This window comes from Sardina pilchardus, chromosome 20 (genome assembly GCF_963854185.1).
Source record: "Sardina pilchardus chromosome 20, fSarPil1.1, whole genome shotgun sequence".
NCBI lineage: Eukaryota > Metazoa > Chordata > Actinopteri > Clupeiformes > Clupeidae > Sardina > Sardina pilchardus.
In genome coordinates, this window is record NC_085013.1 from 7,569,738 (window position 1) to 7,584,221 (window position 14,484).

The 14,484-nt window shown below is 48.7% G+C and overlaps 1 protein-coding gene across 3 annotated transcripts in view; it reads left to right on the forward strand.

Annotated features, from left to right (window-relative positions):
* ccdc88c (coiled-coil domain containing 88C) overlaps positions 1-14,484 on the forward strand; it is a 60,222-nt gene that overhangs the window by 26,363 nt on the left and 19,375 nt on the right. For all 3 annotated transcript variants that reach the window (XM_062523651.1, XM_062523653.1, XM_062523654.1), the window contains 14 exons: positions 200-258; positions 1,593-1,676; positions 1,973-2,113; positions 2,636-2,817; positions 3,213-3,294; positions 3,936-4,094; positions 4,707-4,853; positions 5,409-5,553; positions 6,320-6,501; positions 9,387-9,524; positions 9,844-10,128; positions 10,584-10,891; positions 11,325-11,805; positions 12,543-12,670. In XM_062523651.1, the coding sequence (XP_062379635.1) occupies positions 200-258; positions 1,593-1,676; positions 1,973-2,113; positions 2,636-2,817; positions 3,213-3,294; positions 3,936-4,094; positions 4,707-4,853; positions 5,409-5,553; positions 6,320-6,501; positions 9,387-9,524; positions 9,844-10,128; positions 10,584-10,891; positions 11,325-11,805; positions 12,543-12,670 (2,521 nt within the window). The remainder of the gene's footprint in view (positions 1-199; positions 259-1,592; positions 1,677-1,972; positions 2,114-2,635; positions 2,818-3,212; positions 3,295-3,935; positions 4,095-4,706; positions 4,854-5,408; positions 5,554-6,319; positions 6,502-9,386; positions 9,525-9,843; positions 10,129-10,583; positions 10,892-11,324; positions 11,806-12,542; positions 12,671-14,484) is intronic.

A 14,484-nucleotide genomic window follows, 5' to 3' on the forward strand; every position in this document is an offset into this window, starting at 1 on the left:
CTTGTTATTGTCATGTTATAGCTTGTTCCAGGTATTTCACATTCATGCTGTCGAACCTGGTTTCATTTCGCTCTGCACAGGATGACTTATTTATGTTGGGGGGGGGGGGGGGGGGGGGAAGAAGAGTGTGTGTGTGTGCGCGCGCCAAAGTGTACGGTACAGTACGGTTTGTAATGTCTTGCTTAATATGCCCTCATAGGCAAAAGTATGGAGGAGGTGAAGAGAATGCTGCTTTTGATTCTGGGATGTGCTGTACAGGTAATATTTGTACTTGTTTGTGTGTGTGTGTGTGTGTGTGTGTGAGAGAGAGAGAGAGCGAGAGAGAGAAGAACCATGCTTTTTGTAGTGGAATCTAATTATTAACAGTAAGCCAAAGGCCTTAAAAGTATTGTTATGTTTGCTTTAGTCTTACGTGTGTGTGTGTGAGTGTGAGGCAACAGTCTCTGCCTGCCAAGTGCTTCCCCACCCAAGGTAGAGTGTCATTACCTCAGACACTACCTCTCCTGTCCGGGCACATCCTCGAATCTCCCATATTAACACGCACACTTGCACACACTGTCACACACACACACACACACACACACGAACACATCTCTTCTTCCTTTTCAAAACACTGCAATTTAGACACCAGAGGCAAAACACACCAATTGGCCTCTCTAAACATTACCATTTCAGACGTACCTCTCTTTGTTTTTCTCTCTTCTCTTCTCTTCTCCATCCCTCCCTCTCTGCTCACCTCACTTGATCACTTTTCATTTCTCTCTCTCTCTCTCTCTCTCTCTCTCTCTCTCTCTCTCCCCTTCTCTTTCCTGCCATCTCTCACCTTGGGTGCTGGTTTTTCCTGTTTGCCTGGCAGGAGATGAGGATCTGCACAAAGAGAAAGGGGAAACTGATCTTTCTCTCTCCCTCTCCCTATCTCTCTCCGTGCTGCCATGGGCTGTTCTCTGTAACAACCCTGTCAAGCTGCCAGCGCCCCCGCGCTGTGTACTCACACTGAATGCAGAGGAAACCAAGCACTTTATCCTCTTATTCTCTCTCCTTCTTTTTTGCTCTCTCACTTTTTCTCTCTTTTTCTCTTTTGCTCCCCCTTTCTCCATCTCTCTTTCTCTTGCTCCCTCTCACGCACTGACCCCACGCCTCCCCCCACACACTCATGCTCACACACACTTTCTTATCCTCTCTCACGCTATCTTTCTTTGCCCCTCGTTTGTTGGAAAAGAACGTGGGATCCCCTCTTGTTTCCGGTGCAGACGTCTGAGGAGCGCAGGCCTCTCCCTAGTCCCTTTCATCCTTTCATCTGCCCCTCATCCCTCCTGATCAGCGTCATTACAGCTCACGCCTGGGGCCTAGGCATGAGACACACTCTGTGTGTGTGTGTGTGTGTGTGTGTGTGTGTGTGTGTGTCTGTGTGTATGTACGTATATAATCTTCTCACGCAGCAGAGGGCCTTTGTAGGGCCTCAGTAGCCTCTAAGTCAGCTGTTAATTCCCACCCTCCACCTCTTTCTTTCTTTCTTTCTTTCTTTCTTTCTTTCTTTCATTCTTTCTTTCTTTCGTTCGTTCATTCACTCTCTTTTTTCTTCTTCTGTGCAGTGTGAGAGGAAGGAGGAGATCATTGAGAAGATCAAGCTGCTGGACATCGAGACGCAGGCGACCATCGTCTCACACATTCAGGAGGTGGGTTCTCAAGAGGAACAGGTGTTTCTCAGGTAGAGCAGGTGTGTCCCTCCATAACTGGATGCACACACTAATGAGCTAGGTCTCCACTTCACAGGTGCCGTAGTCAAGCTCTCATGCAGCTTAAGCTTTGCAGATACAGCTTGTCTCTCTCTGGGTCCATGTTTTTTCTGAACTACTTCCTGTTTAGATTAACCTGCTACTACCCACGTGATCTTAAAACACCATGCGACTGAGCTTACTGTGGTCATCCGGTTGACACACACACCTTTTTTTTTTTATGTCTCTGCCCTCAGGTGACGCACAACCAAGAGAATGTTCTGGACTTGCAGTGGCTGGAGGTGGCCGAGCTGCCCATGGAGGAGCTAGACCCACTATCCCGCACCATGGCCTTCCACCTGCGCAAGCTCATCGACGAGCGAGACGAGAGCTCCGAGGTCAGACAGCGGTCCTCCGCGGTTTCTCACAGACTGTAAAAATAGCCTAGGAACACGTCGACATTTGACTGACCTGAAAGTTACCTCAGTGCAATATCCTTAGCTGTATCTGCCTCCAACAGCATGTTCTCTTGGCTCAGACGTAGTGTAAAACGAGTCATAAACTGTGCTTTGGCAGTAAAAGTGCCTCATCATCTCAACGGCCCCTAGAGCGGTGTTTCTCAATCATATTTAGAAATACAGTGGGAACGGCTTTTCCGTGCTCGGAGCCATGGGAGTGAACGGATGGAGAAGGGCCTGGTAATATGAATCAGGTTTTGATGAGGGCTTGTGCTCCGTGAGAACAGATAGCGTCCTGGAATGACCTCTTGTGTTTGGACATTCATCTGGAATCTCGCCTTCTCTCCTTCTCCCTTTCTCTCTTCTTTCTCTTTCTCTTTCTCTCCCTTTCTCTCTTCTTTCTCTCTTCTTTCTCTTTCTCTTTCTCTCCATTTCTCTCTCTCTCTCTCTCTCTGTTTCTAGTTGGTGGTGGAGCTGACCCAGGAGCGGGACTACCTGCAGTCCCAGCAGCCCCACAACGGTCACCTGGGCAGCCTGAGCCCCGAGAGGCAGCCGGTCGGCCCGCTGACCAAAGAGGAGCGGCAGCACCTGGCCGTGGAGCTGGCCGACACCAAAGCCAAGCTGCGCCGCTACCGACAGGAGCTGTGAGTACCCACAGGAGGAGGCTGGGAAAAGGGGGACAGGATTACTGGATTCTCAAAGCATATTCTCTATCTGACTGCCTGACTGATGCTTTTAACCAAAGGATAATCCCAATTTATTGCAGACTCAATTTTGAGTTCATACTGTGCTCTACAGTTAAAAAGAATATGAAATAATATTATTTAATTATTAATAATTTAATAATATTATTATTATTTAACATAAAATAATTGGTTGGTCTTGTGGTTGATAAAGTAAGGAATGATGAATGTATCCTTCAGTTAAGGAATGATGAATGTATCCTTCAGTTAATGAGAAACATGCGTTGTGTTTTTTTTCTGCTGTCCATGTTTGATATACCAGTGTGTGCTCAAATGAGTTTGTATGTTCAATACAGGGAGGAGAAGACTGAGCAACTTATGGACACCAAGAATGAAGTGGAGAGACTAGATTTGGAACTGCAGAAACTCAAGCAAGAGGTTTGTGGGTGTGAGAGTGTGTGTGTGTGTGTGTGTGTCTGTGTGTGTGTTACCCGAGACTCACTCTCCCTGTGGGTCTAACTTTCCTCAATGTTCCAAATTCATGGGTTTTATCTCTAAACCCCCTAAAAATGTTTTGAAACATTTATGCTCCCTTCCCTTCCCCTGTGCAAAGTTTTAGTATAAATGTTTCAGCTCCATGAACTTCCATTAGGGAACTCCCAAAGGGCAGAGAGACATCTGAACTAGTTTAAGATGAATGTCCTTTAGGCCAGTCACTTTTCAAAATATAAATATTTTTAAGTGAAAAATTAAACATCGTTCTCATGGATGTTACGTTGTTACTTTCTCACGTGCCACATTGCTTTCTCATGTACCACATTTTTGCCTGTACATGTGCGTGTACCATAAATCCATATGTCCAGATGGGTTTGTATGTTTTGATGAGGTTAGGTGTGAGATCATTATAATTTTATGGCGTTTGTCTGTTTGTTGGTCAGTATGGAAGTGATTGTTAGGTAAACATAGGTCAATGTTAGTATGACTTTCAGTGACCCTGTCAATAAATATTGACAAGTAAATTATTAACAATCTGCCAATACATTGTGTGTGTGTGTGTGTGTGTGTGTGTGTGTGTACAGAATGTGCAGCTGCTGGCCGAGGCTCGTTCCGTGCGGGCGTACAGGGATGAGGTGGACGCGTTGCGGGAGCGGGCAGGCCGTGTGGACCGTCTGGAGACGGAGCTGTCCCGCTGCAAAGAGAGGCTCCACGATGTCCACTTCTACAAGACCCGTGTCGAGGTGCCCACCCATATGCCTGATAACATTTCACACCACATACTTAAGCCATATTTCAATCATACAGTTAAGTTGACAAAGTGTGCCTCATAGTCTCACGTATAACCCTAGAAAAAGACACCTGTGTATTTGTGCACAGTAGTAGGCACAGAGCATAGAACTTGAGTATTTGTTTTGAAACAAACCCAAACACACACCCTGTATTCATCTGGAGAGTTCGTGCCCTGGTGTCCCCACCCATGCTTCAATGATGTGTCTAAACTAAAAGCACCCTGGATCACATGACTCCATATTGGCGTCCACTGAAGGTTGGCCATTTTGGTAGATTGGAGATGAATGACTCCCCCCTCTTCTTCTACAGCACTCCTTAGTGCACAGAGTTGAACTTTGTTCATATGCCCTTCCTGTACGAAAACAGAGACTCTCTCTCAGCATTAGTTGAGGAAGTGGTTGGCATGCTGAGACTGATCAATAAGATACTCTGGACTCCTCCATTTAATAGATCCTGCAAGGGGTGTTGGAAAGAGTCCCCTTCCCCGATTACCTCTCTCACATTGACCCCCCACCAACCCCTTCTTTTGCTGACAATTTGTCTTCCTTGCATTCTGTCCATAGGAGTTGAGGGAGGACAACATCACCTTGATGGAGACCAAGTCCCTGCTGGAGGAGCAGCTGTCCACAGCTAGGGGGCGCTGTGACAAGCTGCATGAGCTGGAGAAGGAGAACCTACAGCTGCGCTCCAAACTGCATGACATAGAGATGGTGTGTGACTGCAGAGAGCTCTACTCTACTCTACTGATCCAGGAACAGCTGTACCAGTCTCATTGTAATAAGTCAGGATAATAGAAGCATAAAGTGTTGTGACTAGCCCCAAATTAGTTTCCAAAGTCAGTAATGGGGTTCTTTTAGTCCTATGATGAAGTTGTTGGTCATCCAGAAGTGTGTGTGTGTGTGTGTGTGTGTGTGTCTGCACCCATGTTCCTGATTACTTGTGTGACACTAAAACCTGCCCACAAGGGCCTATTGACCTCCGTTCTCAGATTTCACAGGAAAGCATTGATTTAACAGCAAAGCACAGGTCAATCCATAGAGGAACTCATCTGTTAGAGTGGTTTGTGTGTGTGTATTTCAGTAGGCCATGAGTTCATGACCTGTGGTCAGGTTTTTTGGGAACACTGGTGGTTGGGTTTTAGGATGATTGCAGCTAGTCTTTGATGTTCGGGGAAGTGAATCCATGTGGGTATGGCTGTATGTTTTAAAAGTGTGTGTGTGTGTGTGTGTGTGTGTGTGTGTGTGTGTGTGTGTGTGTGTGTCCAGGACCGGGACACGGATAAGAAACGTCTGGAGGAGTTGCTGGAGGAGAACATGCTGCTGGAGATCTCCCAGAAGCAGAGCATGAACGAGTCCGTTCACCTGGGCTGGGAACTGGAGCAGCTCTCCAAGAACAACGACAACAACGAGGGTACACACACACACACACACACACACACACACACACACACACACACACACACACACACACACACACACACACACTCTCGCTTGCATTTAAGGATGGATGAATGGCATGCAAATTCATGCATGCAATAAATACAATACTTGTGCCGATATCCAAGGTAACCGTAGTTACTGTACATGTGAATGGATTGGTCACCAGCCACATGTCCCAGTAAATATCAATGAACACTACACACACTGCTTTGCCTTCCTATGGAAAGAAGCTTATGCTATTGACCTACTTACTTCTCCCAAATGTATGGCACAGTGCAGTAAAACTGTACTTTGTACCTAAGACTTATGATAACTATTTACAGGCATTTACAAGCAAACACACTTGCCAACCATTCCAGCTTTACATTTCAGTGGATATTATGAATAAACCTACCATTACCTCAGTTAAGCTCTTATCTCCATTTAGTCTAGTCAAGTCAGAGCATCCAACCCTTATCACGTCCACAGCCTCTTAGTCTGCTGTGCTCTTTATGATCTGAATGAATGGTCAGTAGTCTTAGTAGTGTAGAGCAGCAGTTTGTTGGGCGTATATACACATTCTCTATGGTCATCCCCTCATGTCGGACCACACTGTACAGATGCCCAGAGCACAGACCTTATTTCTTCAGCTTCCTCTGCGTCCATCTCCACCATAACCCCACCAACACTTACACTTTCCTCTCAATTCAACCCAAATTGAAACTTTCTCTCTCTCCTTCTAATCTCTCTCTCTACAGCACGCAAGTCTTTCGTGCTGGAGCTGAACGAGTCGGCGTCCAGCCGTCTGCTGAAGCTGGAGAAGGAGAACCAGGGTCTGCAGAGCACCATCCAGGAGCTGCGGCAGGGAGCCCTGGCCCTGGAGGAGAGCCAGCTGCACAGCCAGGAGCTGGAGCGCGAGAACCAGGGCCTCAGCAAGAAGGTAAGGCCCAACGCAACACACTCCTACTGGGACCCAGGCCAGCAGCACCCTGCAACTGTGGAAAAGGGACCACTTTTGAGGTTCTGTGAAGAAGTTGTATGCGTGTTTCATGCAAAGGAGGCGTTGATGTGTTGATCAAGTATGTCTTTGTGTCTCTAAAAGACTTGTCAAATGACCAAACAAAGGTTTGACCAAGAATTCCCATTGGTGGCTGTGACAGAGCGCACCGCGTCTGTCACGCAAGCGGGCGCATTCCCGCCAGTAAGAACAATGGGGACCGAGTTTGCACTTGAACGCAGACATTAGTATACACATACAGGAGAAATGAAATAAATGATGTAATGCATATGTAGGAAAATATGGAATAACTATGTATTATGTCGTGGTACAATGCGAAGGAATATTGGTTAGGCCGTGCGCTTAACATGGCTATAGCGGCTGATGCAAGGCATAATGTCGGGGTAGTTGTGGCGGGTTTCGTGCGCGCAGAAACCGCTGCGACTGTGCCAATGTTTGTCTGTGTATGGCATGTTGTTCACCTTACCTGAGGTCTACCTGTCTTCCGGGGTGCGACAAGAGTGTCGGAGGTGAGACCCAGTTAAAGGGACGGGGCGCGCTCCCATAAGGGAAGCGCTCATAGAGACAGGGGTGTTTCTGTAGTTTTGTTTTATTTGTTATTTTGGGGGACTTTAGCCATGTAGTTAAGATTGCACAGGAATGTGGTCAAGTGATGTATTGCGCTTGTGTAGTATCTAGCCTAAGAGGATACGTTATTGCGCTGATTGTTTATTTGCTGTGTTTGGTCCGCGCCAATAGCATATAAGAGTATTGGGCGCTTCATTCGGGAGATGGGCCTCTGCCGTGAGAGGGCACATTGTCTCGGTCAGAGTATGGGTACGTAAAGGGCCTATAGCTTTAGTGGGCATTGTCCCATGTTTGTGTTTTTCGTTTGATCAGTGTTTTCTTTTTGTTTATGTCTAATGTCTAACCTACCGGTAGCTTAATAAAAAAAAGAAGTTTTCTTCTACTTGACATCTCTCGACCTGAGTCTCTCCATCTGCACGGACACATTATCACATTTGGTGGCAGCGGAAAAACAACAACAACAAGTGTCTAAGACCAGGCGGAAATGTCAAGGTATGGGTCCAAAAGCACACCAGAAGAAAGACTACGGGACCGAGGCGATACGCGCTAATGACCAGACGCAAGGCGAGGAGGGGGAAACGTTCAACAATTCGCCCTCCTGCAAGGCGAAGGCCAGCGAGAAAAGCAGGAGAGAGGAGGAGGACTCTCCACGTCGGCGCCAGTGTCCAGAGCCCAAGTCCAGCGCTAGGTATGCCGAGTTGGGATGGAGGGCCAGCGACAAAGAGGGCGGCAGCAGCAGCGGCAGGTCTGATGGCAGCGCCTACTCCGGCAGCAGCAGCGGCAGGTCTGATGGCAGCGCCTACTCCGGCAGCAGCAGCGGCAGGTCTGATGGCAGCGCCTACTCCAGCAGCAACAGCGGCAGGTCTGATGGCAGCGCCCACTCCAGCAGCAGCAGCGGCGGGGCCAACGGCAGCATCTACTAGCAGCAGCGGTGGAGACAGCGGCTCCAGCGGCAACAGCAGGGGTTCAAGCTGCGGCAGCGGTGACTGCTCCAGCGGCAACAACAGGGGCCCGTCAGTGGCTCAATCGGATGGACACAAACTCATGGGTTACTCTAGGATACCTGTTCCTGCAGCCGTACAGGTTTGGTGCGGTACAGGGCCGGGGTCGAGAATGTGACTGCGGACGACCTGTCTAGGGTCTTCGGGGACGAAGACTCTTGAGGTGGGGGGTTATGTGACAGAGCGCACCGCGTCTGTCACGCAAGCGGGCGCATTCCCGCCAGTAAGAACAATGGGGACCGAGTTTGCACTTGAACGCAGACATTAGTATACACATACAGGAGAAATGAAATAAATGATGTAATGCATATGTAGGAAAATATGGAATAACTATGTATTATGTCGTGGTACAATGCGAAGGAATATTGGTTAGGCCGTGCGCTTAACATGGCTATAGCGGCTGATGCAAGGCATAATGTCGGGGTAGTTGTGGCGGGTTTCATGCGCGCAGAAACCGCTGCGACTGTGCCAATGTTTGTCTGTGTATTGTGTGTCTTTGTATGGCATGTTGTTCACCTTACCTGAGGTCTACCTGTCTTCCGGGGTGCGACAAGAGTGTCGGAGGTGAGACCCAGTTAAAGGGACGGGGCGCGCTCCCATAAGGGAAGCGCTCATAGAGACAGGGGTGTTTCTGTAGTTTTGTTTTATTTGTTATTTTGGGGGACTTTAGCCATGTAGTTAAGATTGCACAGGAATGTGGTCAAGTGATGTATTGCGCTTGTGTAGTATCTAGCCTAAGAGGATACGTTATTGCGCTGATTGTTTATTTGCTGTGTTTGGTCCGCGCCAATAGCATATAAGAGTATTGGGCGCTTCATTCGGGAGATGGGCCTCTGCCGTGAGAGGGCACATTGTCTCGGTCAGAGTATGGGTACGTAAAGGGCCTATAGCTTTAGTGGGCATTGTCCCATGTTTGTGTTTTTCGTTTGATCAGTGTTTTCTTTTTGTTTATGTCTAATGTCTAACCTACCGGTAGCTTAATAAAAAAAAGAAGTTTTCTTCTACTTGACATCTCTCGACCTGAGTCTCTCCATCTGCACGGACACATTATCACAGTGGCTCTTAAGTCATATAGGCAAAGCATTTCATTTTGACATATTGACCATATGCTATTCACTCATCGCCACTTGTTATCCCATCTAATCTTCTGGTCTTTTTAAATGTATTATTGGATATTGTTGTTGGATAGTGATTGAACTGTTTTCCTAAAGCAACTCTGTGTCCGTCTGTCCATCTCAGCTGGAGCGTCTGCAGTCGCTGATGGACCAGGAGAAGCAGACCAACCAGGACATGGAGAGTCTGAGCGAGGATCTGCTGAAGGACAAGCAGAAGCTGGAGAAGGCCATGGAGAGCCTGCAGGCAGACAAGGACAAGCAGGTCTGCTCTCACACCATACACTAACCAACTCCTCACACTCAGTCATAGATTATCATAAGGTCCTATTAGATTTAATACAATATGTGGGACTTTCAAATGTTAGTCCAAGAACACCGGCTTATAGTGTTGATTGTAATGATATCTGGTATCTTCATTTGTTTGTTTATTGGTCAGATGTTTGAGTTTCTCGAAGTAATATCCAACAAAAATGACTTGAATATTAACATTGATTATAACGACTAATTTGTGTGTTTTGTTTGTTTGTTTGCTTACTTGGTTATTTGTTCTTTTTGCTTATTTATTTATTTGTTTACGTCAGCTGTCTGAGCTGGAGCAGGAGAAGCAGCACCTGAGCGAGGCGGTGAGCTCGCTGCGGCGGCGGGCGCAGGCGGACAGCGAGGCGCGCGTGCGCGAGGTGGAGACGGAGAACCGGGCGCTCCACCAGAGCATCTCGGAGACGGGCGGGCGGCTGGCGCGCCTGGAGACGGAGCAGCGGCAGGCCGCCAAGGAGCTGGAGACGCTGCGGGAGCGCGCCGAGCGCTGCGACGAGCTGGAGAGGGACATGAGCCGCGTGGAGAGGGCCAGGGAGCAGCTGCAGAGAGAGGTCAGCGCAGGGGGCAGCGGTGGGGGGGAATGGACCTTAATTAGGGTGGCTGGACAAGGGAGACTCTTGTCTGTGTCAAGTCAAGTAAACTGTGTTTATATAACGCGTATTCATGTCTGAAGGCGACTTCAAGCGATATGTGTGTGTATTGTGCCTGAGGGAATGAGGGTGATTGTCCAGTGTGGCATATGTCCTAACATGTCCAGTATAAGGAATTTTGGGAATCACAGTTTTAATTGGAGGACCTCATGTTGGATATACATGAGAACCAAAGAACTTGTAATGTGTCTTGTAACTGCTCTATAGTTGCTACCAGCTAGCTTCAGCTAGCTTCAAGGTCCACTCAGAGGGGCTCTAAGCTAGGGGTAGTCAGACGGGCTTTGTGGCACTCAAACCACGAGCAAAGTGAACTTGGTAGATCCCAACCAACCACACACCTCTCACCTCTCCCTCAGGTGGCCTCGCTAAAGATCACGTGCGAGCGCGCCGAGACGCTGGAGCGGGAGAACGCCACGCTGGAGCAGGACAACCGGCGGCTGAAGAAGCTGGCCGACACGGCCCAGAACGCGGCGCTGCGGCTGGCCACGCTGGAGACGGAGCAGCGGCAGCTGGACCAGGAGAACCTGGAGCTCCGCCGGCAGCTGGAGGCGCTCAAGCCCGCGTCGGCGCGCCTCGCCCAGCTCCAGCAGGAGTACGAGGAGCTGGAGAGGGAGCGCGAGGACACCCGGAGGACGCTGGAGGAGCTGCGCACGCAGGCCAAGAGGTGGGGGTCAGAGGTCAAGGGTCAAGTGGAGGGGGTTGGTGGTTTATTTATGGGGGTTGTTGGTTTATTTATGGGTTTAAATGATGTCGAGTTCATGTGGCTGGTGTAATTTGTAACAGCTTTGCTCAGTTGTATGTGTGTTCAGAGTGCATGAAGCCTATTTTTTTGTGTGGAATGTGTGACATAAATATTTAGTATTTATAAATATATTTTTCTTGTATGCATTGATAATAATGACCTTTTGTCAAAGATAATTTTGTCACAGTATATAGACCACAATCCTCTGTGATCCTCCATGATCAAACCTTATCAGTTTATTTATGTCCCTGTGGTGCCCCTCAAATAAATGATTAACCTCTTTCTATAGCATAATGTTTTATGCATTCAATTTGTTTAATGCCCCTTCCCCCTCCACCCCACTCCCTGTCTGCAGGTCTGAGCGTCTGGAGCTGAGCTGCAACAGCCTGACCCAGGAGACCCAGCGGCTGCAGCAGACGCTGGACAACACGTCCACCAAGCTGCAGGGCGTGGAGCGCGAGCTCCAGCAGGCCGAGGAGACGTCGGCGCAGCTGCGGCGCGAGCTGGAGCAGGAGGCCCGTCCGGCGGGCCGGCGCGCCCAGGCCCTGGAGAAGGAGAAGCGCGGCCTGGAGCAGGAGCTGGCCCAGGCCGAGAAGGAGCGCAAGCAGGCCGAGCGGGAGGCGCGCTGGCTCCGCCAGCAGCTGGAGGCCAAGGAGGCGGCGCTGGACGAGAGCGGTCAGCGCGTGGCCGCGCTGGAGCGCGAGGGCGGCGCCATGGGCAAGGAGATGGGCCGGCTCAAGGAGACGGCCAGCCGAGCCAAGGAGCTGGAGAGGGACAGCAAGGAGCTGCAGAAGCAGGCCACCATCGACAAGAGGACGCTGGCCACGCTCCGAGAGGTAACGTTACCATGCAACAATTTCCTGTGTATTAGAAACACTGTGTATAAGCCGCAGGGCAGTGTTTTGGGCGAGTTAAAACAAAGATCCTTAATTATTGACAAGATGGAGCAACGTAATGCATCTCTATGGAACTAAAATTCGAACAGTTCCTGTCTGCTTAAAGAGGCGTGTTGCAAAGACGTCACAGTGGAATATCGATCTCTGTCAGATTGGCAAGCAGTTCAGTTCGAATGTAACAGGTCTGCTTAAAGGGGGATTTAGCCCCCCTCCCCTTTGCGAAGACAGAACGCGGAAATGATCGAACGTTTGCGCCTCTCGCTCCGCTTTAACCCTCTCTGGTTAAAAGAAACAAAGCCATATTAATTCCATATTAACTTAATACATGCCCCCATGTATTAACCTCATAGCTGAAGAAATGTTGCAAAATCAATGTATTAGCCGTGACGGAATATATTTAGACAGATTTCCAGGCACCCTAAGTGTAACAGATGCCAGCTAACGTAGCTGTGCGTGTGGAACGTTAGTAAACCTCACTCCCCGACACCTCAAGAGTGCAGTTGGCATGAAAGCTAGTGCACAAGTAAACAACTAGTAAACAACTTTTTATGACCTTGTGCGAGCTGTCCTGCAGTGCCTTGTCGGTATGCTGGACCAGACGTGTGTGTGTGCGTGTGTATGAGTGAAGTGCATGGACTGGCTCTCTGACCGTGTGTGTCCGGTTGTGTGTCGGTCAGGATCTGGTGAACGAGAAGCTGAAGGTGCAGCAGCAGTGCAACGAGCTGGACACGCTGAGCCACGAGCTGGAGAAGATCGGCCTCAACCGCGAGAGACTGCTGCAGGAGGAGCACAGCTGCGAAGACAAGTAGGGAAACACTCTTGACACAACACACACTTACGTGCACACATTCATGCACTCATTCACACTCACACTTTTCATTCTTGAACTTGCGCTTTTATTCACAAAGACGCTGACGCTCACACTCCCTCGTACTTACGCACACACACACCTTCACACTCTCTTAGACAACCTCACTTGTCTGTTACACACACACACTAACACACACACACACTAACACACACACACACACACACACACACACACACACACACACACACACACACACTAGACACCACAACTGCAAGAACAAGTGTGAACGTTTCTCTCCCACAATTCAGAATCAGTTGAGTGTCATTTTGTCTAGTGCTATTGCATCGCCGACCTGGCGCGCTTAATCTCATTGGAGTCACCGTGGGGGAAATGGAGGATGTGCTTGAATGGATTGCTCTTGTGGTTTTCTGGGCGTGTGGGAGTGAACCGCTAATGGAGGAGACTAGAGACTAGAGATTAGCGTCTTGTGAAGGGATGGCCCACAGTGGGGTTGTTCTGACGGCTCTGTTGAGAGATGGATGTGATGTCTGTGACGTGTGTGTGTGGGTGCGAGTTGTTGGTGAAGATATGCTTTGTGCTTTTTTTCTGTCTTTGTGGACGCCTCGTTCTGACCGTGACAGTCGGTGAGTATCTAGGTGGTGTTGGGTGACGTATGTAGTTTCTCTTTAGTTTTAGTGTCACTATCTCTTGCTCTGTTTCCTTATTGTCACAATCTGTTTATCTGTCACTTTTGCTCTCTTTATATATCCATTCTTTATCTCTGTCCCTCGCTCAGATAGTCTCTTCCTCACTTTCTGTGTTGTGCTTTGCTGTGGAGTGATCACGTGTGTGTGTGTGTATGTGTGTGTGTGTGTCAGGGATTTCATCCTGGCCTGTTCACGTCCATTATGTGGTCATTACATCAGGGCTAGCCTCGTGCACATACATGCATGCTTGCGTGCTGTGCCCTCTTTAATAAGCTCTGGAATGTTCCGTAGTTACACCTTTCTCGATGCCAAGAATCGTTAAAAAAAGACCCCATGAGTACAGAAGAGACGGAATATAATTAGACAGATTTCCAGAACCACTCAACATGCCATGTCGAGAACAATAAACTCCTAGCGGAACGACTGGTCCGTGGAGATGTGTAAACGGCACCTCTCAGGCGAAACAGTGAAAGTTAAGTTCTAGGGGGGGAGATTAAGTTGTCCGGTTCCTCCACCTTGCCCACGGGTCTGAAGTGTTAATAGGATCTGAGAGCTGAGGATCACACGGGAGTGATAACACGCTTGGGTGAAGCCCAACACATTCCTCCGCCACTATTAGCGCTTAATGAAACGCAAGAGCCTTTATTTTCTTCCCCTAATCGCCCAGAGTCAGAGAAATTTACTACTACACAACGCATTCCAGGGGCACCAAGTCATGGATTTGTGTGTGTGTGTGTGTGTATGAGCAAGACCAAGGGTGTGTGGGGAAACAAAGGGAGAGAGAGGGGAAAAAAGAATGTAGAGAAGGGAGGGAGGGAACAAGAGAGAGGGGAGAAGAGAGAGAAGGAAAGTTGGAATATTGAGTTTCTTCTCTTGGATGGACTTCAGTGCTGACTTTCCATCGCTCTAGGCGCATGACAACACATGGCTTGATGTTTTGGATGTAAAAAACTCTGTAAAGGCAGACATGACACATCAGTCTGTGTTTTAGCTACACCTGGAGCTCATATCTAGCTTGATTACTGAGCCAAGTGGTAGACAAGGCCAACATTTCAGGTTTGTAGGCCAACAGCTGAAAGGGAAAGTGTTCCTAGTAAATAT